The sequence below is a fragment of the Bos mutus genome, chromosome 12 (genome assembly GCF_027580195.1).
Source record: "Bos mutus isolate GX-2022 chromosome 12, NWIPB_WYAK_1.1, whole genome shotgun sequence".
Taxonomy (NCBI): Eukaryota; Metazoa; Chordata; class Mammalia; order Artiodactyla; family Bovidae; genus Bos; species Bos mutus.
In genome coordinates, this window is record NC_091628.1 from 35,744,567 (window position 1) to 35,769,805 (window position 25,239).

Genomic DNA, 25,239 nt, shown 5'->3' on the forward strand with positions numbered 1-25,239 from the left:
TAGAAGCCACTGGAAATGACAGCGCAGGAGAACCGAGTCCCAGAGTCCATCCTACAGACAAACTAGAAGGCCTATGTCCATTTCCCTGTGGGATTTCACTTGAGACCTGAGTAAATAGTGATAAATCCAGAGACTGCCACCAAAGATTTCAAGCAGTTCAAATATCAGCTCACAGTTTAAAGAATCAGGGTCACTATGTAAGTAATATCTTAAAAAAAAAAAACTTTGGTAATAATATTCTAAATCACAAGAAAGGCCCAAGATGCAAACCCACACATGGGGATACCTGAATAGCCCCTGTCATCGGTCTTCCCATTGACGACGCCAGGGAGGTCTTGGACTAGTGAACAAAAAACTAAGTTAAAATGATTCCAAAAAACTTCTACACTTAATTTTATAAACCAAGCTATAAAAGTTTCTTTATAACTTTCTTTCCTTCATTCTACTGGCAAGTAAACCTTTTATCTCCCAAGGATATAGGATCAAACAATAAAACTCTAAGACAGGCATCAGCAAACTACATCCCTCGGCCCTTATATGGGACAGAGCCACACTCCCTTCGTCTACATGCTGTCTCTGGCTACCTCTCCACAGATGCACAACTGGGTCTCCCAGAGCCTAAACCTCCCGGGCTCTTCACAGAAAAGCTCGCTGACTCCTGTTCAGAAACATCACCAAAACCAAATTCATGAGTGATACCTGCTCTGACTGATTAATAAATGGATGTTTCACACAATACACTGTTACACAACGTTAAGGCCACTCTCTCTGTCCACAGGAAGGGGACAACTGGAAGGCCAGTGCCCAGGACTCTAGGTTCTGAAGCCATCTTTACGACCCCTAAGAAATATTATCAGAAAGACTAGGAAATGCTATTTCATCTCATTCCTTCATTTTCCTCCCATTTCTCTACTATTTAGCAAAAGTGAAAACATCCAAACTATTTGTAATTTGGGCCAGATTCAAAAGATTTTATGGATTTTTATATAGCATCTTTCCTCCAAAGATCTCAAATAAAAGCAAGACCCAATTATATATGCCTCTGAAATTTTTCTTCAATTTTATTTTTTCATGTATTACTTAGTAAATTTTTAGAAATTATAAACATTACATTTATATAAGACTAACTTCACACAAAATACACAAATGTAATACACATGACACTTGGTTATATGATATAGAAAATGAAAGGTCAATCAACAAACACAATGTTTACAGACAGGAAAAGATAGCAAAACATTTTGTTTTATTTACAATCAAAATGACTAGAATATCCAAAGTTATTTATCAACAATTTATAATATTCATCACTATTCAAAATGGAAAATACACCTGGATCATGAGCTGAAAGGTAGCCAGACTTATTTAAAACTGCCTAAAGTGAACTTATATATGAGAAAATGTATCTTCATATCTTCAGCTTAAGAAAACATACCCCATATCCAGTAGCTACAGGTCTAGAAACTGCTGTGCTTGGTATTTTAGCAGTTATCTTGGGGAGGAAAAAAAAAAATAGTTAATAGAATTCAGATCAAGTTATATAATAGAAAACTGGAAAAGAAATGGAAAATACAGACTTATCAGTAGGGAAATATTTACATAACATTTAGAATAATTTCTTTTAAATTATTCTAAATATTAAGGAGCTGGAGTATTTTAAGTATTGAGAAGGTCTATTTTGGAACTCATCTGAAAGGAGAAAAGGGACTTTAGAGTGACCTGTGGGTCAGTGGGATACAGGAGTCTCCAATGGACACACCTACCATTAATTCTGCATGATTATTACCACCAGACACTGGGTCTAACAACAGACACTGGATCTGGAGTCAGGGACCCTGGGTTTGAATCTCAGCTCTCCCTCTACTTGCTGTGTTTACTTTACCTCTCTGAATATAAATGTTCTCATCTCTGAAATAAAGATACAAAGCATGTTGATCACAAAATTGTAGTCATAGTTGATCACGGAGCTTTTCACAGATGCACTGGGCTGAACAGACAAACCCTAGAGGGGGTCTGCTGAGGGGGCAGCCCTGGGACTCCTCCAAACTTCAAACTGTAACCTCATAAGGCTTTACTCAGACTGGAAGGTCAATCAGCCTGTGTAAGACCTGAGCCCAATTTAGAAACATTTCACATTCAACTGGGTTGAGGTGATTCAGTGTTCCAAGCATCTCTGCAGCCATACACAAAAGTAAATTCTCTCCAATAAAAGACACCTGCCCAGATAAGGCTGTTGAGCATCTGAAATGTGGCTCAGGCAGTAACATCTGGATTTTAAATTTTTACTTACTTTTTAATGATTTAGATATAAATAGCCACAACATGGCTAGTGGTTATCATTCCAGACAGCACAGACACATGCTTTAAATTATCTCTAAAATGTTTCACTTACAATGTCTGGCATTCAGTCTAAAACAACCAAACACATAGGAGCAAGAGTCCCTAATCAAAATCCAAGAGAAACAAAATGGAAAGACATGCAGAAGGGGAATCATATGATGGAAAGAAATATCAAACACAGGCTCTGACCAGCATGCTCAACATGTTCAGTGAATCAAAAGACAAGATTGACAATTTCAGTACAGAACTGAAAACTACGAAAAATGGATTAGTGGAAATCCTAGAACTGAAAATAATGTAAAAATTTGGCATTGTCCAGAAAGTAGTAAAATATTAAATTATACTAGACTTTGATAAGTTAAAAGATGAGTACTGTAATCTTTACAAAAACACTGAAAGAATGGTCAAGGAACGTAAACTCCCAAGATAACAGAGGGAGAAATGTAATAAAAATCAAACAAAAAAAGGTAAGAATGGAGAGAAATAAAACATAAGGAAGGAAAAAACAAAGCAAATACTAAGGCAACAAATGAAACCAATTTCACTAAATGTAAGTAGATGAAATACTTCACTAAAAGAATAAGATTATCTGACAATATTAAAAAAACAGAATTCTATTCATGTTGCTAATAAAAAATATTTCTCTAAGAAATATATCTCAAATACACAGATCTGAGAAAGCTGGAAGTGAAAAAATGGGGACGACATACAATGCAAACACTAGACAAAAGAGCACCTGGGGAGCTACAGCAATGTACGAACAACTGACGAAACAGACACAAAGCACTACTAGCTAGAAGGACATTTCATAACAATAAAAGACAACATAAAAATATATAAAACAAAAACCTAAACAAAGAAATTCACTATCATAGTGTATGATCTATTTTTCTCATTGATAATAATAGAACTTCAATTCCCGCGTACTCCCCCTCCAAATCAATAAAAATACTGAACATTGGAACAAAATCATTAACAAACTTGACCAAACTGACAGATAACAGGTCTTGGAAAAACATGAAAAGGAAGGATGTGGGTCCCAGCAAAACTTTTCTGTGAGAACAAACTGAAGGAAAGAGACTATTTTTCTGTTTAATCACTCAGTAATGACTAGATCTGTTCTTCCGGTTTTTACTCTTGGCACTGGACTGATCTCTTAGAAAGACGAGATTCTGTGTCTCCTTGCTCCTTACTCACCCCGCACCCTCACCCACAAAGCCTTTCCTCACATACCTCAAGGCTGATCTTAACTGCACACATCCTTAAATATTCAACTGTACATTTATCTCCTGACTGTCCCAACTAGGAATAAAGAACTTATCTTTGTGGTCCCAGAGCAATTTATACTCTTTTTACAACACAAATTACAATATGCCTTGTAATTTCTATTTGTGTCCACTTTACTCTTTGCCCAGTGCCTCTCCTATAAAAGTTGCACAGTTTTTTCCCATTTAATACAGTAAATAGGGTGTGATGACAATATCATTCAAAGGGGTGGCGACCTACTCTCTGTCCTGGTTACAGGTAACTGTGAGACCTCTACTCCCAGCCTTGTTTCCTTTCTATAACATGAGGGTCTCTGAAGTCATTTCTAAACATCAATGAAGGGCCAGCTTGGAGACATTATCATATATAGTGATTTGTTGATACACCAAATCACTATCATATATAGTGACTTGTTGATATACCAAATCACTAAACTGAAGGCTTTCACTTATTCACTAAGTTGTGATATAAAGATCTGTGGAGTACCCACAGCAAACAAAGAAAAGATCAATAAATAAGACAGTTTACCTCTTCTAAAAGGTTACAGTCTTGTCATTAGCCAAGTGCAAGAACTTCATCTAGTTTTCCTTTCTATAATGAAGGTAACCTTAAAATTAAAATACAGCTTATGGAATGTGTAGTCAAGAACTGACTTTACCCAAAGAGAGTACTGGCTTTGCCCTTCACTACAGGGGGGTGATCTGTATGCCCCTGTAATGTCCTGCCTGATACATCCCTGTTTCCCTGGGGGGCTTTGGCCACCAGACAGTCTAACTCCCAGATATATTAGCTTGAACCTCCACGAGGGGCTACAGACTAATGGGCAGCCACAAGGACAGTGTGTGACGGAGCCCCATTAACACCTTGGACATCAGAGTCATGGGAGGGCCTCCTTGCCGGCTCTACAAGTACCGTCACCACACAGAGGGGTAGGGGGGGTTAAAGCCACCCAGGGCTCCACAGGGAAAGGGCAACCAGACCCCCCATGTCTGACCTCCCAGACTCTGCCCCAGGTCTCTCTTCTCTCAGCAGATATAACCTGTATCCTTCTCCTGAAATAAACCGTTAAGTATAATAGCTTTCAGTGAGTTCTTTGAGCCTTTTCAGAAAATTACAGATGCTGAAGGTGCCTGCAGCTGGAATTAGAAGTGAGGACAGTCCTGTGGACTGCTGTGCTCTCTAACTTCGAGGAGGGAACCCCACAAATATGACAGGCAAGGTCCTTCCCACTGGAAGTGGTTTAATGCAGACCTTTCATTATTGCAGAACAGTTAAGTATGGTGGGAGGGAAGAGGCCCTGACAGAGTGAGGGAGGCCAGGTGGAAGGACACACCAACTACAGCAGGGGATTCACTCCCTAACAGCCTGTCGACCTGGCACTGCTGACCTCTTTTAGGTAACTTACTGTGGGGTGGCCTGCTGCCTCTGAGATGCTAGGCACTGGTCCAAGTTATGAGAACTAAAAATATCTCCAGGCAAACATGTGCCAGGGCGGGTGGGCGAGTGAGCACTGAGAACCACTGCTCTAGAGCCATGGGTGGGCAGAACACTAGGCATAGAACTTTCTGTACTTCTCACTTTACCTAGTGCCAACCTTGTTTATTTTCAACTACAAAAGACACTTGGTAGAGTTCACACACTGTGGAAGGCAGAAGTCTATTCTCTGTGTGACATATAAAAACTTTACTAATAATACTGAAAACAATCACTTTAGCCATGTATATACTGGTGGAGGATTAATTAGTGGACGGTCATTAATCCAAGGGAGGTGTAATTTGCAACTTAACCCCCAGTGTTTTCAAAGATCAATATTTACATAACATTAAAAATTAGAAAGACAAATTTTTTAAAAATAATGTTTTGGTTAAACATATCCCAGTGTCTTACATAAATAATATTTATATTCTCAAGAGCATAAAAATTCTTTGATCTATATTACTTTAAAATTAACTTACTAGATATACTGTAAACTATAAAACATTGCTATAAGAAACTGAAAAAGAAATAAATGGAAAGGCATCCTGTATTCAAGGCTATAAAACTTTATATTGTTAAGATATCTATATTGAACTTCCCTGGTGGTCCAGTGGTTAAGAATACACCCACCCTGTAATTGATTGGAAGTGGCAAAAGTGGGCATTATTCCTAATTCTAGGGGAAAAGCTTTTGGTCTTTTACCACCAAATATGTTGTTAGCAGTGGGGTTTTCTTATTTATCATGGTGAGTTTCCTTCTATTTCTAGTTCATTACGTGTTTTTATTGTGAAAGGATGTGGAATTTTGTCAAGTTCTTTTATTGCATCAATTGAGATGATTTGGGCTTTTTTTCCCTTCATTCTATTAAGGTGACATATCACATTGATTAATTTTTGTCTGTTGATCCATTCTCAAGTTCCAGGAATAAATCCCACTTGGTCATAGTGTATAACCCTTATAATATACTGCTTTGGTTTGCTTATATTTTGTTCAGGGTTTCTAGGTCAGTATTCAAAAAGGATATTTGTAATTTTCTTGTAGTGTCTTTGCCTGGCTTTGGTATCAGTGTAAAAGTTTTCAAAATATATTCTGGATTAAAAAAAAAAAAAAGAACTGGGGACACGGGTTCGATCCTTGGTCAGGGAAGAACCCACATGCCTCAGGGCAACTAAGCCCATGAGCCACAACTACTGCAGCCCACATACCCTAGAGCCCACAGTCCGTAAGAGAAGCCACCACAACGAGAAGCCCACACACTGCAACTAGAGAAAGTGCATGTGCAGCAATAAAGACCCAGCACAGCCAAATATAAATAAATTACTTAAAAAAAGATATCTATATTACTCAAAGCAACGCACAGATTCAATGCAATCTCTACCAAAATCCCAATGTCATTTTTTTTTTTTTTTAAGAAATGGGAAAATCCAACCTAAAACTCATTTGGAATCTTAAGAGACCCTGGAGAGCCGAAAAATTTTGAAAAAGATCTAAGTTGGGGGACTCCTATCTGCTGATTTCAAAACATATTACAACGCTACTGCACTGGAAACAATGTGGTGCTGGCATAAGAAACCAACGGAAGGAATGACTTTCAACAAGGGTGTCAAGACCACACAAGGGGGAAGGTCAGTCTCCTGAATGGCACTGAGAATACTGGATATCCTCATGCAAAACAATGAAATTGGACCCTTAATCTTACAGAACATTCAAAAATGAACTCAAAGTAGATTAAAGGCCCAAACATAAGACCTAAAACCTAAAAGACTATAAAACTGCTAGGAAAAAAACAGAGGAAAATTTCATGGCATTGGACTTAGCAATGATTTCTTGGATATGACATCAAAAAGCACAGGCAACTTAAGCAAAAACAGACAAATGGGAGCACATCAAACATAAAGCCTTTTGTGGGTCAGAGGATCCAATCAACAGAATAAAAAACAGCTACCTACAGAATGGGAGAAAATATCTGCAAAGCGTATATCCAATAAAGAACTCCTACAACTCAACAACAAAACATTAAATAACCCAGCTTAAAAAAGGGCAAAATACTTGAACAGACATTTCTTCAAAGATCATACACAAATGGCCAAAAAGTATATGAAAAGATAACATCACTAATAATCGGAGAAATGCAAATCAAGACCACAATGAGAAACATCTCATACCCATTAAAACTGCGACTATCAAAAACCAGAAAATAACAAGTGTTAGTGAGGGGTAGAGGAACTGGAGCCTGTGTGCACTGCTGGCGGAACTACCATACAATCCAGCAACCCCACTTTCAGATATACACCTCGAAAACAGGGCCTCAGGATATTTGTGTCCCCAAGTTCACGGCAGTGCTGCTCACAACAGCCAGCAGGTGGAAGCAACCCAAGTGTGTGCAGAACAAGATGTGGTCCATCCAGACAATGAAATGTCATTAAGCCTGAGAAAGGAAGGAAACCCGGACACCTGCTACACCATGGATGAACCTTGAAGACGTTATGCTGAGTGAAATAACTGTTCGATTCCACTTACGTGAGGCACCTAGAACAGGCAAATACTTAGAGATAGAGTAGAAAGGTGGGGCCAGCAGCTGGAGGACGTTGTTGTTCAGTGAGGATAGAGCCTCAGTTTGGGAAAATGGAAAGTTCTAGGGGTCTGTTTCACAACAATGGGAATTAATTTAGCACTCCCAATGTGTATGTTTAAAAACAATGAACAGGGTAAGCTTTGTTAGTTGTTTTTTTAACCATAATAAAAAAAATTCACTTACTGGAGGTCTTCTGCCATGACTAGTTCTCACAGCTTGCTGAAAGGCTGTGTCATTCTCCAATTCCTAAAACAAAATGGCAAATTTAACATTCAATGTGAGGTGACAAATTTTTAAAAATGTTTAACCACTACTGTTTGGTGTTTAGGGTCCTCTAGGATCCATCTTTCTACATCTGCTGACGTCCACGTAGGGCTCAAGGACTCCTGTCCTCAACTTCCCCTTTACAGGACACAAAATACCAAAAGCCCTCTCTCCCTTGGGGAGAGGAGCACTGACAATCTAGTCAAGTTCAAGGACACAACTGGCTACTGGCTCAATGGGTACTGTCAGCGTGCCTGGTCCCAAGATCAAGTCTTTCTTGTCTCTCTCTTCCAAGTCAGTGGAGCAGCAAGAACAGAGAATCACCCCCTCCGTCCTTTCTCCCTCCTCTCTTCTTCCATATCCTGGGCTGTGGCTACTAGCCTTACCTGAGAAGCTGAGGACAGAAAAAGCTGTATCCTCTCCCAGAAATTGGGCAAACTCTCTTGTCTCATCTCCCAAGTGAAAATGGTTTTTCATCTCAGGGAGAGGTAAAGTCTGAGACTCAGACTGGAGCCAGCTGAGGCTCCACTGGGTCCAACCTGTCATGCTTTGGAACCAAAGGCTCAGCTGACATAAAACGTTACTGTGCTTTGCTGATTCCTGACCGGTGCTCACGTTCTCCCTCAGGAACCTGAGGAAAGTCACATTAGTCAGGGGCAAGTTACCAGGGCTCCCAGGTTTCCTGGACAAAATGCTATTTTCCAACTGTCAGCATAACCAGTCTTTGCCTCTAGTTCCTTCACCACCACAAGCTCTGGGTCCAGCCCTCTATAAACATCAGTGCACACTTCTCACACTCGCCTCTGACTCACTCCAGTCTACTTCCCACAGAAATATACTTGCCGATTACTAAAAAACAAACAATACACTTAAAAAAAAAAAAATAGAGTCAGTATCAATTAGCTTTTTAAAACCCTGGAGACAATGTGTTTTTATTACCAGGATGTACTTTACACATGAACAAAATACAACGTACTTTAAACATGATTATGTACAAGCATTTTTAGTTTTACTTCAAATAATCTTTATAACCTTCCATATCAACTACATAAAATGAAGTAAGTACAACACTGCTATATTTAAAATGTATTACCAACAAGGCCCTACTGTGTAGCACATGGAACTCTGCTCAATGTTATGTGGCAGCCTGGATGGGAGGTGGGTTGAGGGGGGAGAATGGATACATGTATATGTATGGCTGAGTCCCTTCAAAAGAAAAAAAAAAAATGAAGTACACAAATCTCACTCAGCCATAGAAACCAGGCAACTTTCATATGAGTGTAAGCCAAGGGCCCCCTGGGCACACCTTTTAGGAAAAAGAAGTCTAATATTCCTATATTATTAGTAAAATTCAATTAATCAACTCAAAAAAGTCTAACTAAATGATAAACTAAAACCTATCAACAAATTCTCTAATTACAAATACCAAACTAACACAACTTTTGTCATTTCTTTTCCTTTGTTCATGATTTGATTAACAATTTGCATGATCTATGAACACCTTAGCAACTGTTTCAAGTAATTCAGTTATATATTAACTTATTCCAATTAATTAAAATAAAAGGAAACCATGAGTAAACCAAATTTTTATTTTTCTGTGTAATTTACTTTTGTGTATGATATTCTGAATATTTGCTTCAAGTTACCAATAGATAATGAAACCACATTGTAATGACCTGAAGAGTTAGGCAGTTTATCTGATATTATTAAAAATGATTATGATGATCATTTTTGCACTTGTGGGACTCTACCCAAGAAATGTTTGATCACAAGGTAAAAAATTACTTATGCATAAAATTGTTCATTGTGTTGTTGTTATTAATAGGGGCAGAAAACTATAAATAACTATCCTATAGTCAGAAAGTAATCAATTGTATATAGTCAGTATTATGCAGCCATTAAAACTATATTTAAACTTTTAGTATCATGAGATATTGTTTATGACATGGCCAAAAATAGATAAGCAAACAGAAAAGTAACTGTCAGTTCAATTCCAAACATTCTAAAAGAAAATTCTATGTATATGCATGAAGGAAAGACAAACAAAACATTAGCAGTAGTTATTTCTGAGTGGTGGGATTATGGACAATTTTGTTTTCCAACAATGGGCATATGTATTTTTTATACATGTAACTTTTATAACTGGGAGAAAGGGAAAGATTCAATGGCTTTCATAATTAACACTAACTTAGGAAAATGCCCATGTTTTAATACATATTTTTAAAAATTAGTCTGTATAATCATATCCCTGTATACAGATGTTTGTATTAAATATATAGGGAGGGACACACCTATCTATATAAAAAGACAAGGAATACAGCAAAACATGGGTGCTATGACCTGCTATAGTACAGGTCATCACCAGGTAACAGTATTTGTCATTTTATTTTTTTCCCCAATCTTCTGTATTTTTCAAATTTTCTATGATAAATAGTATCTCCTAGATTTTTATTTCATACAGAGTAAATGAATAGTTTCTATTTTCTCTTCTTGCTTTCTAAGTCTCAAATTCACAAACCATCATTCTTCTCCAGAGGAAAAAACTTCAAAAATGACTGAAAGCCATGTGAAACTCGAGAATAGAATGTAAGTTCCTAAATTAAAGTCCTCTGAATGCTAATATTTGATTCTCACATACTAGCAAGAAAATTTAATGCTCACATCCTTCATCCTTAAATTGTTTCACACACTAATTCAAGGTAAATTTATAAAGCAGCTTCTTTTGGTTTTTGTCTTTTACAATTTGCAAACTGTAACTCTCACAATGTAAACAGATTTAAAATAATCAAATAATTGTCTTAATAACAATTTCATCCTACAATTACTATACTACTAAATATTAAGCAGATATAGGCTTGTTGACATAAGTTAACATTCATAAAAGGAAAAAAGCAGGTTACAAAACAGTACACACAGTATGATACCATTGTCTCCAAAAACATATAGACATACAGTGTACATATATATACACACACACATATATTTCTGCATAGGGAAACATTTAGCATTAAGCACTGTAACTTAGTTGATGTTTATCTCTGGGTGGTGACAGTTTCTATGATTTTAATTTTTTCTTTTATTCTCTAGTTTTTCTATAAAATACTTGTATAATTCAATTCAAAGAAGAAAAATAACTCTACATGACATTTCAAATTTAGGGCATTAAAAAAACCGATTTTAGGCACCTCAAGGGATCTAAGTCTTTTAACATACATATTCAGATAACTAGTGCAAAAGAATACAAAAATATAATTGATCCAAATTCTTTTCTATAACATTTTTTCACATCTCTATGCTTTTCCCTTCTGCTGCGATTATTACTATTGGTAGAAGTTAGTACAGTCTTTAGTAATAGTACTTTTCTAGGCTTTTAATCAACTTAACTTAATCTAAAGCATTATATAGCAGAACCATCAAATCCAAAATTTTCACAAACCAGCTGGTTAGCAAAGACCAAAGTAAAAACCAATGAAACAATTTTTTTTTTTTTACCTCGGTATCATAGGTTGGATTGTAGTCATTATAGCCAGAATAAAGATCATCTTCATCTGTTTCTGGGGCCAGGTGTACATTTTGCATCATTTGTACCTATGAAAAATCACTGTTGTAAATGTATTCCTGAAATAATTCTTAATTGAAATAAAGTATAACAACCTTTCTGCTCAAATTTATGTCTACATATGTTTATGGCTTAAATGTTTTTCGTGTCAAATTCTTAAAACTAGGTATCAAAACAGACACACAAGTCAATGGAACAGAACAGAGAGGCCCCAATAAATCTGTGCATTTAAAGTCAATTAATTTATGACAAGGGACCCAAAAATAAACAATGGAGAAAGGATAGTCTCTTCAATAAATGGTGTTGGGAAAAACAGCCAGCCACATTCAAAAAAATACATCTGGGCCCCTACCTTATACCATATACAAAAATCAATGCGAAATGAGCATAAGACTTGAAACTATAAAACTTGTAGAAGTAAACATAGATGGTAAGTGCCTTGACATCGGTTTTGATGATATCTTTTTTGGAATTGACAACAAAACTAAAAATAGGTAAGTGGGACTAAATCAAACTTAAAAGTTTCTGCACAGCAAATGAAATCATCAACAAAATGAAAAGGTAATTGGGAGAAATATTTGCAAATCATGTATCTGATAAGGGGCTAATATCCAAAATATATAAAGAACTCATGTAACTCAACAACAACAAAAACTCGATTGAAAAATGGGTAGAGGGGACTTCCCTGGTGATCCAGTGGCTAAGAATTCGCCTGTCAATGCAGGGGACAAGGGTTCGAGCCCTAGTCTGGGAAGATCTCACATGCCATGGAGCCTGTGCTCTAAAGCCTTTGAGCCACAACTGCTGAGCCCATGTGCCACAACTACTGAAGTTGGTGAGCTCAGAGCCTGTGCTCTGCAACAAAGAAGCTATAATAAGCCCATGCAACACAAAGAAGAGCAGCCCCGGCTCACCACAGCTAGAGAAAGCCCTCACACAGTAACAAAGACCCAAAAATAAATACAATATTTTAAAAAATGGACAGAGGACCTAAATAGACATTTTTCCAAATCAGACAATACAGATAGTCATGAAAAGATGCTCAACCTCACTAGTCATCAGGGAAATAAAATCAAAAACACAAGGAGATAGCACCTCACACTGGTTGGAATTGTTATTGTCAAAAACACTAGAGAGAAGCATTGATGAGGATGTGGAGAAAAGGAAACCCTTGGGCACTATTGGTAGGAATATAAGCTGATGAAGCCACTATGGAGAACAGTATGGAGGTTCCTAAAAAATTAAAAATACAGTTACTGAATGATCTAGCAATTCCACTTCTGGGTATTTATCTGAAGCAAATGAAAATAGTAACTCAAAAAAGTATCTGCACCACTATGTTTGCTGCATCATTACCAACAAGTAAGATATGGAAACAACCTAAGTGTCCATTGATGGATAACTGGATAAAGAAAATGTGATACACAAACACATGTGCACATACACAATGGAATATTACTCAGCCCCCCAAAGGAAATTTTGCCATTATGATCATGGATGGATCTATATGGCATTGTTGTTTAGTCACTAAGTAGTATCCTATTCTTTTGCAATCCTATGAACTGGAGCCCACCGGGCTCCTCTGTCCATGGGATTTCCCAGGCAAGAATACTAGAGTGGGTTACCATTTCCTTCTCCAGGGCATCTTCCTGACCTAGGGATCAAAACTGCATCTCCTGCATTGGCAGGCAGATTCTTTACCACTGCACCACCTGGGAAGCTTAGAGGGCACTATGCACCACCTGGGAAGCTTAGAGGGCACTATGCTGAGCGAAATTAAGCCAGATAGAGAAAGACAAAAACTGCATGATCTCACTTATCTGTGGAATCTAAAAACAAAAACAAGGGAATTCCCTGGCATTTCAGTGGTTAGGATTCAGTGCTGTCACTGCGGAGGGTCTGGGTTCAATACCTGTTGGATGAACTAAGATCCCACTAGCCCCATAGTTGAGTTCAGTCACTCAGTCGTGTCTGACTCTTTGCGACCCCATGGACTACAGCACGCCAGGCCTCCCTGTCCATCACCAACTCCCAGAGTTTACTCAAATTCATGTCCATTGAGTCGGTGATGCCATCCAACCATCTCATACTCCATCATCCCCTTCTCCTCCTGACTTCAATCTTTCCCAGCATAAGGGTCATTTCCAATAAGTCAGTTCTTCACAACAGGTGGCCAAAGTATTGGAGTTTCAGCTTCAGCATCAGTCTTTCCAATGAATATTCAGGACTGATTTCCTCTAGGATGGACTGGTTGGATCTCCTTGCTGTTCAAGAGACTCTCAAGAGTCTTCTCCAACACCACAGCTCAAAAGCATCAGTTCTTTGGTGCTCAGCTTTCTTTATTGTCCAACTTTCACATCCATACATGACTACTGGAAAAACCATAGCTTTGACTAGACAGACCTTTGTCGGCAAAGTAATGTCTCTGCTTTTTAATGTGCCGTCTAGGTTGGTCATAACTTTCCTTCCAAGGAGACAATGTCTTTTAATTTCATGGCTACAGTCACCATCTGCAGTGATTTTGGAGCCCCCCAAAATAAAGTCTGTCACTGTTTCCATTGTTTCCCCTTCTATTTGCCATGAAGTGATGGGACCAGATGCCATGATCTTTGTTTTCTGAATGCTGAGTTTTAAGCCAACTTTATCATTCTCCTCTTTCACTTTCATCAAGAGGCTCTTTAGTTCTTCTGCACTTTCTGCCATAAGGGTGGTGTCATCTACATATCTGAGGTGACAGATATTTCTCTTGGCAATCTTGATTCCAGCTTGTGCTTCAGCCAGTGCAGCATTTCTCATGATGTACTCTGCATATAAGTTAAATAAGCAGGATGACAATATACAGCCTTGATGTACTCCTTTCCTGATTTGGAACCAGTCTATTGCTCCATGTCCAGTTCTAGCTGTTGCTTCTTGACCTGCATACAGATTTCTCAGGGGGAAGGTCAAGTGGTCTGGAATTCCCATCTCTTGAAGAATTTTCCACAGTTTGTTGTGATTCACACAGTCAAAGGCTTTGGCATAGTCAATAAAGCAGAAATAGATGTTTTTATGGAACTCGCTTGCTTTTTCGACAATCCAGCAGATGTTGGCAATTTGATCTCTGGTTCCTCTGCCTTTTCTAAAACCAGATTGCACATCTGGAAGTTCACGGTTCGTGTATTGCTGAAGCCTGGCTTGGAGAATTTTGAGCATTACTTTGCTAGCGCGTGAGATGAGTGCAACTGTTTGGTAGTTTGAACATTCTAGAATCCGCCTGCAATGCAGGAGACCCTAGTTCAATTCCTGGGTTGGGATAGGCTACCCACTCCAGTATCCTTGGGCTTCCTCTGTGGCTCAGCTGGTAAAGAATCCACCAGCAAAGTGGGAGACCTAGGTTCGATCCCTGGGTTAGGAAGATCCCCCGGAGAAAGGAAAGGCTACCCACTCCAGTATTCTGGCCTGGAGAATTCCATGGACCAAGTCCATGGGGTCGCAAAGAGTCAGACACAACTGAGCGACTTTCACTTTCACTTTGAACATTCTTTGGCATTGCCTTTCTTTGGGATTGGAATGAAACTGACCTTTTCCAGTCCTGTGGCCACTGCTGAGTTTTCCAAATTTGCTGGCATATTGAGTGCAGCACTTTCACAGCATCATCTTTTAGGATTTGAAATAGCTCAACTGGAATTCCATCACCTCCACTAGCTTTGTTTGTAGTGATGCTTCCTAAGGCCAACTTGATTTTGCATTCCAGGATGAACTAAGATCCCACAAACCCATAGTAGAGCCCCCAAAACAAACAAACAAACAAAAAAACTACTGCCGTATAAACAATGAGCATGCTTTAGTTCTTTAGTGCATTCTTTAGTTCTGTGCATTCTTTTTTTTTAATTATTTAAAAAATACAGAATTTACAGAATTCTGTACAGAATTATCTGTACTAGCTTTAGTACAGACATGTATTTTCAATTCTATTGAGTGTGTGTGTATATATATATATATATATATAGGAATGGAATTGCTGGCAACATTATGTTTAACTTTTGGAGGAGCTGCTAGGCTTTTCCAAAGTGGCTGCACCATTTTACATCCCACCAGCAGTGAATGAAGGTTCCAATTTCTCCACGTCCCAGCCAACACCTGCTACTGGCCCTATTCTGATTAAAGCCACTCTAGCAGGCAAAAAGTGATATCTTTATGGTTTTGATTCGATTTTTGGTTTGATTTCCTTAGTGATTAAAGATGCTGAGCAACCTTTCATATGCTTATTGAAAACTGTAACTTTTTTTCTTTTCAGATGCTTTGCCCATTTTTAAAAATTGGTTTTTTGATCTGATTCATATTGATATTTGACAGAAAACAACAAAATTCTGTAAAGCAATTATCCTTTAATTAAAAAAAAAAAAAATTCCTTAGGAGTACCCTGGCAGTCCAGTAGTTAGGACCCCGCACGTTCACTGCCATGGGGTCTCACTCCCTGGTTCCACAAACCAAGTCTTGTGGCACGCAAAAAAAAAAAAAAAATCCCTATATATTCTTGATATTAGACCTTGTCAGAGAAACGATTAGCAAATATTTTCTCCTATTCTGTGCAAAATCCACAAAAGCAAATGTCAATCATATATAAATGTTCATTCCAAAATACCTCCAGAAAGTATTAAGTTATGATAGAAGATATATAAAAAATTTTAACTTACAAGCTCTAGGTCAGGTAATGTGAAACCAATGGTTCGCAAAGGTTAGCGTTTGCCAGAAACCTACGGATTTGTTAAAATCAGATTGCCACTCCCCGCCTTCACCAGTTTCTTATTCACTGGTGGGAGTCATCACCCTCATTCCTTGGAGTGTGGAGTTCTAACAAGTTTCTAATCAGAAAAAAAAAAAAAGTTTCTAATCAGGTGTTGCTGATGCTGATGTGGTCCACGGAGCACACGTTGAGGACCACTGTGCTCAAGGAGAACCTCCTGATTACAAGCCCCACTTAAGTCAATTTAGTTTACACGTCTGTCAGCAAAACAAGCCGCTTTACAACTGGAGATCCTTTCATCTGAGCTAACCAGACCAAAAAAGTTCATCTATGAGAAACTCGGGCTAAACCGACACGGTGGGAACAAATGCAGAGAGTGCGAGTGGGGAAAGGTGAGGCGCCCAGGTGAGGCGGTCGAGCTCCACCAAGGCCCGGTGCAAAGGCAGCTCCCGGGACGGCGCCTCCTGGACTCAGCGCGGGAAGTCCCCCCGGGGCCCCCGTCCCGACCGGGTCCCCCGGGGTCGGCACCAGACAGCCAGCCGCCCAGAGGTGGGGGCCGACTCCGGCCTGGGGGCGCCCACCTCTGTGAGGGGAGCCCGAGCTCGCGCCTCTCTCACCCGCCGAGCCTTCCCGGGAATTTCAGAACTTCCGGTCACGAACTCGCGGTGAGGGGTTTAGGGCCGCGCGGGGTGGGGGAAGGGCAGAGCCCCCTCCCGTGTCCCACCTCCACGGCCCCCTCAGAGGGCGCCTGGTACCCGCGCCGCCCCTGGGCCCTCCCCTACCTCGCCGCGAGTGGAGGAGGGCGACCGCGAGCGCGGCGGGGCTGGTGCGGCCTTGGCGGGACTCTTCAGAGAGCGGCGCGTCCGCGGCGTTGCCACGCGCGAAACCAAGGAAGCCGCTCCCACAGTGCTCCGCGAGAGGGCGGGACCGAGCCTTTAGAGCAAGAGAGACAGGCCTGGAGGGCGGGGGCGGGGCCTGAGGCGGGGCCTGGATGGCGGGGCGGGGCCGGTCCCGTGGAAGTGGGCAGGAGGAGGGGCCGCACAGAGGCGGTCCTAGCGAGGCGGCGGGGATGGCGGAATCCGGCACGGGGAACCGGAAGGCAAGGAAGCCACAGTCTTCTAGATCCTGATGAACTCAGCCGGAGGCCGGGTCACCGGCGGGTGGTGCTAGTTGCTGTGGAAAGCTCCGGTGGCTGCGGCACTAGCCCGTGGGTCCTGAAAGCGCGTCAGGGCCGCGCTGGCTGTCTGGACTCACCCCCAGCCCCACCCTGCGGTTCTCCTTGCAGAACCAGCTGGAGCCCGGGAGGCTCTTGGGGGCCTCCCGCACCTCGTGGTCCTGTCTTGTGTGTTCCTGCCCTGGACACCTCGGGGGTGGCCTGAGTCAGCCCAAGGCCATAATGCCCATCACCTCAGTGTGATGCTCAGCAAGAGAATGAGGAGTGGACTTAATAACTGGTTCACATCATTAAAGTTTCTCCTACTTAAAATAAATCGGCAAGGAGGCGTCTAAAGACACCAGTAATTAGTGACTTTTAAACTTTAAGTTTTAAAGTTTGAATTGTGCTGGAGAAGACTCTTGAGAGTCCATTGGACTGCAAGGAGATGAAACCAGTCAATCCTAAAGGAAATCAACCCTGAATAATCACTGGAAGGACTGATGCTGAAGCTGAAGCTCCAATACTTTGGCCACCTAATGAAAAAAGCCGACTCATTGGAAAAGATCTTGATGCTGGGAAAGATTGAGGGCAAAAGGAGAAGCGGGCAGTGGAGAATGAGATGGTTGGATGGCATCACCGTCTCAATACATGAGTTTGAGCCAACTCCAGGAGATTGTGGAGGACAGAGGAGCCTGGTGTGCTGCAGTCAGTGGGGTCACAAAGAGTCAGACACAACTGACCGACTGAGCAACAACAGACTTTAAGTACATGTGGGGAGACAGTTCTCCATGAGTGTCTTGTTTCTGTTCTGGACCATTGTGATGGTTACTGTAATTTTCAGCTAGACTATGGTACCCAGTTTTTTGTCAAACACCAGTCAAGTTGTTGCTGTGAAGGTGTTTTTTAGGTGTCCTGGCAGGTCAGTAGACTTTGAATAAAGCAGATTATCCTCCATAACGTGGGTGTGGGTGCCATTGCCTTCTCCGTGTGCCACAGCTAAAGGACCCTAAACGGAGGAAACCTCAGTCTTGTGATGAACTATAGGCCAGCACGGGGCTCAGCGTTTGCCCTGGAGGCAGACATTATCTCTACTGTGCCAGAGAGCCCAACCTGCCTTTTGCACTGGAGGGAGGAAATGATCTGTCTTCCAGTGCATGCGTGTGTGCGTGCTCAGTCATGTCCAACTCTTCCCGACCTCATGGGCTCCTCTGTCCATAGGATTGTCCAGGCAAGAATACTGGGATGGGTTGCTATTTACCTCTCCAGGGGATTGTCCCAACCCAGAGAACAAACCTGCATCTCCCTGCATTGTAGGCGGGTCCTTTTTCACTCTGCCACCTGGGAAGCCCTTCCTGTACAAAATTCTTTCAAAATACAGTCTCCATAGAGACTGAGTGGGAGAGAAATGACTTTAAGGAATCCACTCTGAGGTTATGGGAGCAGCTGGAGGCCCAGGGCAGAACTGATGTTGTGGCTGAGTCTGAAGGCAGCTGGAAGCAGGACTCCCACATTCCCTGGAGATGTCAGTCTTTCCTCTTAGGTCTTTCAACTGATTGGACGAGGCCCACCCACCTCGAAGAGTTGGACACGACTGAATGACTTCACTTTCACTTTTCACTTTAATGCATTGGAGAAGGAAATGGCAACCCACTCCAGTGTTCTTGCCTGGAGAATCCCAGGGACAGTGGAGCCTGATGGGCTGCCGTCTATGGGGTTGCACAGAGTCGGACACGACTGAAGCGACTTAGCAGCAGCAGCAGCTGTGACACAAACTCACTGCCTGTGCAGCAGCACTGGGCTACCCCCTTGGGACTCAGGAGGCAAGTGGGCTGAGGGGGCATGAAGTCGAGGCTCTCGCTGGCAGTGAACAGTAAGCTCCTGTCCCTGAGCTGGTGCTTTCTGCCGCAGTCACACACCAGCTAAGCTCATCAGCTGGGAGGCGCTCTTGAGAGTATCTGTGCCTGGCTCAAGCCGCTGCTCACGGCGTGTTTGGTGAATTAATTGCTGAACACTGCAGAGCCCCCAAGTCGCTGTGTTTCCATTTTCATTATGTCTTTAGATCTCCCGACTGTAAATTTCCAGCTCCCTCAATTGTCTTTGTTTTGTTTTAAATCAGAAACAGATTCAAGTTCGTTTCAACTTGGTCACCCTTTAAGCACAATACTGTTACTTGCCAGAGTGTGCAGGATCATCTCTTTCGTTTCAAATGTTGTCATGAAGCTACTACTTATTAAGCACATGCCTACATCGCCAGACAACATGCTAAGGTCACATAACTTGTGTTACTAAAATATAAGCTCCAGAGAGAACAGATTCTCGTGTCTGTCCCCTCCCACCCAGAGGCCAGGTAACCGTGTCATGCTGCCCAGTTTCCTTAACCCCTGACTCTCCCCACTGCCTCTTCACTCCCATCTTCTCTCGCTGTCACTCCGTCTGTTCTCCACATGATCATCCTGCAGTGAAAATCTGATCACATCGCTCTCTGCTCAGAACCTTCTGGAGCCCTCTGTCCCTCCTGGCCTTGACCTGTGAACAAAGTCTAAGGCCCTTCAGGGGTCAGGACTCAGGATTCTTTGTTGCAGCCAAGAAAAATCAATTGTTGCTAACTGAAGCAGAAAAGGAATTTTTTGGAAAGGTATCAGGTGACTCGGAATTGTCGGAGAAGCTAAGGAGCAAGGTTTGGACAAACAACAGCGGATCAGGCAGTAAGACCCAGCCAAAACCATCCCCCAGAAGAGAGTGGCCAAAGCCGTGACTTGCCCTCACTGTCTGCTCAGGACCTGTGTGGGATTTTCAAGTGTCAAGCTAGGAAAATCCCAGGAAAAGCAGAACAAATTGGCCACCCCACTTAGTCTGCTGCTGTGGGTTCCTGCTGGCTCCGTACCATGAGACCTGCCTTCTTGCGGGTGGATGTGTGGTCACACAGCTGTGCTCTGGGCTCTGGCATGTCCTGCTTTCCCACTGGGCCCTGGTTTCGTTCCAGCCCCTGTGGACCATTTCTAATCATCCTGTCCTTTATTTGCCTCCCTCCTGGGTCAAAGCCCCAGATGAGAACACAAGTTGGCTGTGTTTAAGTCAAATGCTAGGAATTCCTCGGTGGTCCAGTGGTTAAGACTCTGCGCTTCCAATGCAGGAGGCACAGGTTTGATCCCTGGTTAGGGAACTAAGATCCCACAGGCCGCACTGTGTGGCCAAAATATAAATAAGTAAAAATGAGGACACCAGTCAGATTGGATTAAGTCCTGCACTCAGGGCCTCCTTTTAGGCCCTCCTTAATCCCTCCTTAAAGGCCCTGTCTCCAAATACTGTCCCATTCTGGGATCCTGGGGGTGGAGCTTCCACATTTGAATTTGGGGGACAGGATTTGGTCCATAACACCTGGTGTATGTGAGGCCCTGTGGATCTACCAGTATCAGAGCTCATAACAGGTCTTTTTTTTTTTTTTTTAAGATTTATATATTTATTTATTTTTTGGCTGTTCTGGGTCTTCATTGCTGCATGGGATTTCTCTAGCTGAAGCAAGAGGAAGCTACTCTCTAGTTGTGGGGTGCTGGCTTCTCATCGTGGTGGCTTCTCTTGTTGCAGAGCACGGGCTCTAGGTGTGCAGGCTTTAGCAGCTGTGGCACACGGGCGTAGCTGCTTTGCAGCATGTGGGATCCTCCCTGCCCAGGGATCAAATCTGTGACCCTTGCATTGTAAGGTGGATTCCTAACCACTGGACCACCAGGGAAGTCCCTCATAACAGTTTTATAGTTACTGTTTATTCATAAAAGTTTATTTAAGTACACCACTGGGTGTACTTAAATAAAGTACAGGTGTTATCACCACTGGGTTCCCACTCCAGCTTGGCAACACTTAGTTTATCTAATAAGTAATTTATTAGGCACTGTGAAGACCTTTCACCTCTTCTGCCCAGAAAAATACCATGAAATGCAGTGATTGCCTGTTAAATATTTAAAATTATCGTGGCAATTTATTTAACCATAAAAGTTAGAAGCCAATTAGCCTGAAAATGTAAATCGAAATTTTTTTTCTCTCATCTTTTAAATAACTGAGACCAAGTCTTTCCTGAGGTTAACAACACGACCAATAAAGCTTATCATCCTTTTTAATACTTATTAAGGGGATAGTCACCACTCAATGTCATGAAAATACAGTCACTGAAGTTCCATGTACTCTTTTAAATCTTTTACTGTTTGTAAGACATATTACTAACCTATATTCCACAGGGCGTTTGACCAGGGGTTCTCTTTGGGTTGAAATGTGCAAGAGAAGGATTGAGTAGGCCTAATTTTGCATATTCTGCATTGAATGTCCTATGCTGCCTCCCTCCAGAGCCACATCAGTGAGAGTCATATTTCTTAACATGGAAAGCACTGCTTCTCTAACTGGCACCAGCCAAGGCCGGAGAAGTCAACCTCAGGGCCTTTGGGGAGGATTGTTAGACCCTAAATTCTGGGTGGACGGTTTGTGCTAGGCTCAAAAGATTTCTTACATGGAAGTTACAAATTAACTTGAACCTGCCAATAATTTCAATCTGTTCTAAAATAAATGGACATCGGACTGTGAATTACCCTCTGTCCATTCACACCACAGAAACCAGGCTCATTAACTGGTTGATATCAAGAGGTAATATACAAGGCAGTGTGAGACACTTCAGGTTGTGCCTATAACCATCACCTGCCCACAGATGCTTCTTGAATCTGTGTCTCCTAGGTTATAGTCTTCCAGCTTGGCTTAAACAAAACTCTTTTCTATTCCTATTATAAATTGTTTATTGATTATTTTCATCAAAGGGGTTGGGGTGGAGAAGGAAATGGCAACCTTTTACTGTGCTATTGAATGGTTTGCCTTGGAAATGAACCGAGATCATTCTGTTGTGTTTGAGATTGCATCCAAGTACTGCATTTCGGACTCTTTTGTTGACCATGATGGCTACTCCCATTTCTTCTAAGGGATTCCTACCCACAGTAGTAGATATAATGGTCATCTGAGTTAAATTCACCCATTCCAGACCATTTTAGTTCGCTGATTCCTAGGATGTCAACGTTCACTCTTGCCATCTCCTGTTTGACCACTTCCAATTTGCCTTGATTCATGGACCTAACATTCCAGGTTCCTATGCAATATTGCTCTTTACAGCATCAGACCTTGCTTCCATCACCAGTCACATCCACAACTGGGTGTTGTTTTTGCTTTGGCTCCATCCCTTCATTCTTTCTGGAGTTATTTGTCCACTGATCTCCAGTAGCATATTGGGCACCTACCAACCTGGGGAGTTCCTCTTTCAGTGTCCTATCTTTTTGCCTTTTCAAACTGTTCTCAAGGTTCTCAAGGTGAGAATACTGAAGTGGTATAATAATAAGTGGTATAAAAAGAAAATTAGAAGTTAAAAAAATACTCAGATAAAAATATTTACTTGTAAAGGATTGCAGACAGCTTCGATAAAATATTCAGAGATGCACATTCTTTAATCTAATGCACAAAGCTTATTTATCTGAGTTCAAACACATTTAATAATTCACACCCAGTTATACTGAGTATAATAACTGCCAAAAACCATGACATTACATAGTTACCTATGTAACTATGGGGCTTCTCAGGTGGTGCTAGTGGTAAAGAACCTGCCAGAATGCAGGAGACATAAGAAATGTGGGTTCAATCCCTGGGTCGGCAAGATCTCCTGAAGGAGAGCATGGCAACCCATTCCAGCATTCTTGCCGGGGGAATCCCATGGACAGAGGAGCCTGGTGGGCTACAGTCTGTAGGGTCACAAAGAGTTGGACACAACTGAAGCCACTTACACACACACTCACACATCTAACTATATATATATGTGTGTATATATATGTATACGTGTGTGTATATAATAACTACATAACTATTGTTAAGGGAAAGTTCCTTAGTATTAATATTTAAATTCAAAAATAAGATTTTTCTTCACATGAATCTCTCACTTTTAAGTCGGTAGAGTGCCCTAGATTTAAGGTAACAAATCCGTGTTCAGTATGAAAGGAGATTGTTGATTAACATAGGGGAATGGGGCAGAGAGAAAAAAGTGGAAGTTAAAAAAATACTCAGATAAAAATATTTACTTGCAAAGGATTGCAGACAGCTTCGATAAAATATTCGGAGATGCACATTCTTTCATCTAACGCACAAAGCTTGTTTATCTGAGTTCAAACACATTTAATAATTCACATCCAGTTATACTGAGTATAATAAATGTTCAGAAAACATTTATGGATGGAAACTAGTTAAAGGCAAACTGAGGTGCCTCTGATCACTGCCCCCGTGGTCCAGGCTGAGCTTGGAGCAAAGTGGGCCAGGGTGAGGGTCTCTTCAGAAAGCCCTTGCTGGAGCTGCATACGCCATGCACCCAAGATGCTCAGGCTTCACCAAGGCCCCGCTCTGAAAGGGCAGCTTGTGCAGCATGTGTGCAAAGTAAATTCCCTTTGCCTTGACTTTCCCTTTCTGCTTGCATAACAGCTTGCTTATAAAAAGCCTTATTCCCTAGTAGAACATGTGGATTTTTTCTACTTGCATGACTCTGTAATTAAGTCAGTTTCATAATAACAGATGGGAATTTAGCTTTCTAGCTCCAAAGTAGGATCAGTGAAGGCTGGAACGTGGCCTGGAGAAAAACCTATAACTTTTTATCCAATCCAAAATAAACACTCATTCTCTCATCCAAAATCACACACACACACAAACACAAGTATGCTCAAATAACGAAAACTCCTTTAGAATATTGTACAAGGGTATTTTTAATGACCTGAAATAGTGAAATTAAGTGCTTTCTATTGTCAGCATAAATATTTTCATTGCTCTGTGTCAGTTGTGTTCAGGGTTTAATAGTAACATTTGTTCATTCTTTCATTCATTCGTTCAAATGTAGGAGAGTCTTGAGAAATAAGGCATTCCTGTAAGATAGAGCAGGATGGGTAAGCAGCATTAAATCAAATATAAAGTTTAGTTCCTTAGTCTCACTGGCTGCATTCAGCAGGTGTGTACTGGAGACACATGTGCAGAACTTTTCCATCATCACAGGAGGACCTGCCCATAGACTCTGTACCTGTACAGGATGCAGAGATCATTAAACTCACCTCACGCACCACCAGGATCAACTGGAATAAACTACAGATGTTTGTAAGCCCAGAACATGGCCTAAAGTATCATCAGTGACCTGGTCAGTAAATTCTGCTAAATACCCATAACAATACAGTACAGAATGTTGAGAAATGAATTACTGTCACATTGATGCGTGCTCTTCAAAATTCTCCGTGTGAAGAACAAATATCACTTTACAGAAACATCGTTAGTCATCACATTCATTTGGTTCATGTTTTGGGTGAGTTTGTTTAATTCCAGGGGGACGTGGGAGCGATTAGGGGGAAGATGGTTTTGTGTGTGTGTGTGTGTGTGTGTTTTAAGCCATGCAACTTGTGGGATCTTAATTCCCTGACCAGAGATTGAACCAGGACAGGGCAGTGGGAGCTCTGAGTCCAAACCACTGGACGACCAGGTAATTCCCAGGCTTTTGTCTCTTTGAGGTGGCTTGTACATAGAATTGTTGAACTGAGCCAAAACGCAATAGGAATCTCTCTTTTTTATTGCAAATGTGTCTCTATCCAGTAATGCCTTTGGAATGGAGATAAAGGACTTTCTCTAAAACCCCAGTAAAGTCAAGGGTCACTCAGGGTGAGGGTCCTAATTGATTGAGCCCCTTATCTTCAGTTTTCTGAGCCTCCTGCCACCCCCAGAATCCTGAGCCCAGACAAAGATAAAATCCTTGAATGACATCTTCTCTGGGTAAACTCAGAAATCATTTGGAAACAAGTCATAGTGATTATAATGGTTATGAAATCCTACCTTTC

The 25,239-nt window shown here is 41.3% G+C and overlaps 1 protein-coding gene across 4 annotated transcripts in view; it reads right to left on the reverse strand.

Moving 5' to 3' along the window:
* IFT88 (intraflagellar transport 88) overlaps positions 1-17,142 on the reverse strand; it is a 61,424-nt gene extending 44,282 nt beyond the window's left edge. The window contains exons 1-6 of one of the 4 annotated variants that reach the window (XM_070380538.1): positions 16,989-17,124; positions 16,157-16,324; positions 11,414-11,509; positions 7,841-7,903; positions 1,436-1,492; positions 287-340 (exon numbers count right to left, since the gene is read on the reverse strand). In XM_070380538.1, the coding sequence (XP_070236639.1) occupies positions 287-340; positions 1,436-1,492; positions 7,841-7,903; positions 11,414-11,503 (264 nt within the window). In that variant the 5' untranslated portion in view covers positions 11,504-11,509; positions 16,157-16,324; positions 16,989-17,124. Of the gene's footprint in view, positions 1-286; positions 341-1,435; positions 1,493-7,840; positions 7,904-11,413; positions 11,510-16,156; positions 16,325-16,988 lie in introns of all 4 variants that reach the window. The other 3 variants (XM_070380537.1, XM_070380539.1, XM_070380540.1) reach the window with 3 other exon arrangements.
* Positions 17,143-25,239: the final 8,097 nt, after the last annotated feature.